Source organism: Myotis lucifugus, unplaced genomic scaffold, assembly GCF_000147115.1.
Source record: "Myotis lucifugus unplaced genomic scaffold, Myoluc2.0 scaffold_169, whole genome shotgun sequence".
NCBI lineage: Eukaryota > Metazoa > Chordata > Mammalia > Chiroptera > Vespertilionidae > Myotis > Myotis lucifugus.
In genome coordinates this window covers 2,627,990-2,629,251 of record NW_005871217.1, presented here as the reverse complement: position 1 = coordinate 2,629,251, position 1,262 = coordinate 2,627,990, and the positions used below count along the sequence as shown (strand labels likewise).

The window sequence follows — 1,262 nt, the reverse complement described above, 5'->3', positions numbered from 1 at the left end:
ACCTCCTGCGGGACGGCCACTACACCCAGCGTCTCAGCGCCAACGCACCCGTGTACCTGGCGGCCATCATCCAGTACCTGACGGCCACGGTCCTGGAGCTGGCGGGCAACGAGGCCCAGAAAATCGGCTGCAGGCGCATCACCCCGGAGCTGCTGGACATGGCGATCCACAACAACGCCCTGCTCAGCGGCTTCTTCGGGAACACCACCATCTCCCAGGTGGCCCCGGGCAGGCGGTAGCTTCCCAACGTGACCTGGGCTCCCCGGGGCTCGGCCCACTCACAGCCCAGGCAGCCCCGGGCCTGTCTGGCGCCTTGGGCCCAAGTTATTGAAAATAAAGTGTTGAAGGAAACCCATGTGCCTGCTTCAGTCACTCTGTGTGGGAGGTGGTTGGAGGGATGGGCTGGTGGTGGTGTGTTCCTGGGAGCGGGGGTGGAGTCGGGGATGACAAGAGAGGAGCAGCCCCCCATGGTGACAGTGCAGGGGGTGGTCCAGGGTGGGAGAGGCCGGCTGGGTGGGGGTAGGCTGGGGTCTGGAAAACTCCCCCATCGTCTCTGAGCAAGTCAGAGCCTGGCAAGGTCCCCAGAAGGCTGGTGTTCACTGGGGTGGAGTGCAGGACCATGACTCAGGCATCGTGATAGGGTGAAGGTGCAATGCCAACCCGCCTGCAGAATGGAGGGGTGGACAGAGTGGTTGGCATCGACTCCCACGGGGCAGTGGCTTTGACGGGAAGATTGAGGTCTGATGCGGGGGCGGAGGGGAAGACAAGAAGAAAGATGCAAAATCGGAATGAGGGTCATGCGGGATCACGAGTTTAGTTTTGATCCTGTTCCTTTAGACATGCTGGAGACACCCTTAGCAACATGTGTAAACAAGCTGTCACCTAGCAACAGAGGGCTTGCGGCCAGGCCCCGCCCCAGAACCCGTGATTTGTTTATGCTCTTTGCACCAGGCCAGGCCCCGCCCCAGGACGCCGATATTTTGCATATCACCACGACAACCAGGGGGCGCGGGGCTTAGGTGCGGGAGCCTGCGTGCTGCCCGGCTGAGCCGGACGCAGGGCACCTTGCAGCCAGCTGCCAGCACCCGCAGGTCCACCCTGCTGCGTCAGCGCGACCGGAAGCGCTTATGCTGGGAACATGGCGGCGTCCTCCAGCGGCTTGGGTGGCGGTGCGGGCCCGGGGCCCGAGACCGGGGACTTCCTGGGCAGATACCGGCAGGTGTCTAACAAGCTGAAGAGCGATCCTGCTGAAGCCGAACGTG

General features: G+C 63.1%; 2 protein-coding genes across 2 annotated transcripts in view; one reads left to right on the top strand and one right to left on the bottom strand.

Moving 5' to 3' along the window:
- F8 (coagulation factor VIII) overlaps positions 1-1,262 on the bottom strand; it is a 77,546-nt gene that overhangs the window by 13,641 nt on the left and 62,643 nt on the right. The gene's annotated exons all lie outside the window — the stretch shown is intronic.
- Positions 3-267, top strand: LOC102437107 (histone H2A-Bbd type 2/3-like; the record flags this gene model as incomplete). The annotated part of the gene is made up of 1 exon (XM_006096196.3): positions 3-267. A coding segment is annotated over one exon (237 nt), but the record flags the coding sequence as incomplete, so codon positions are not given.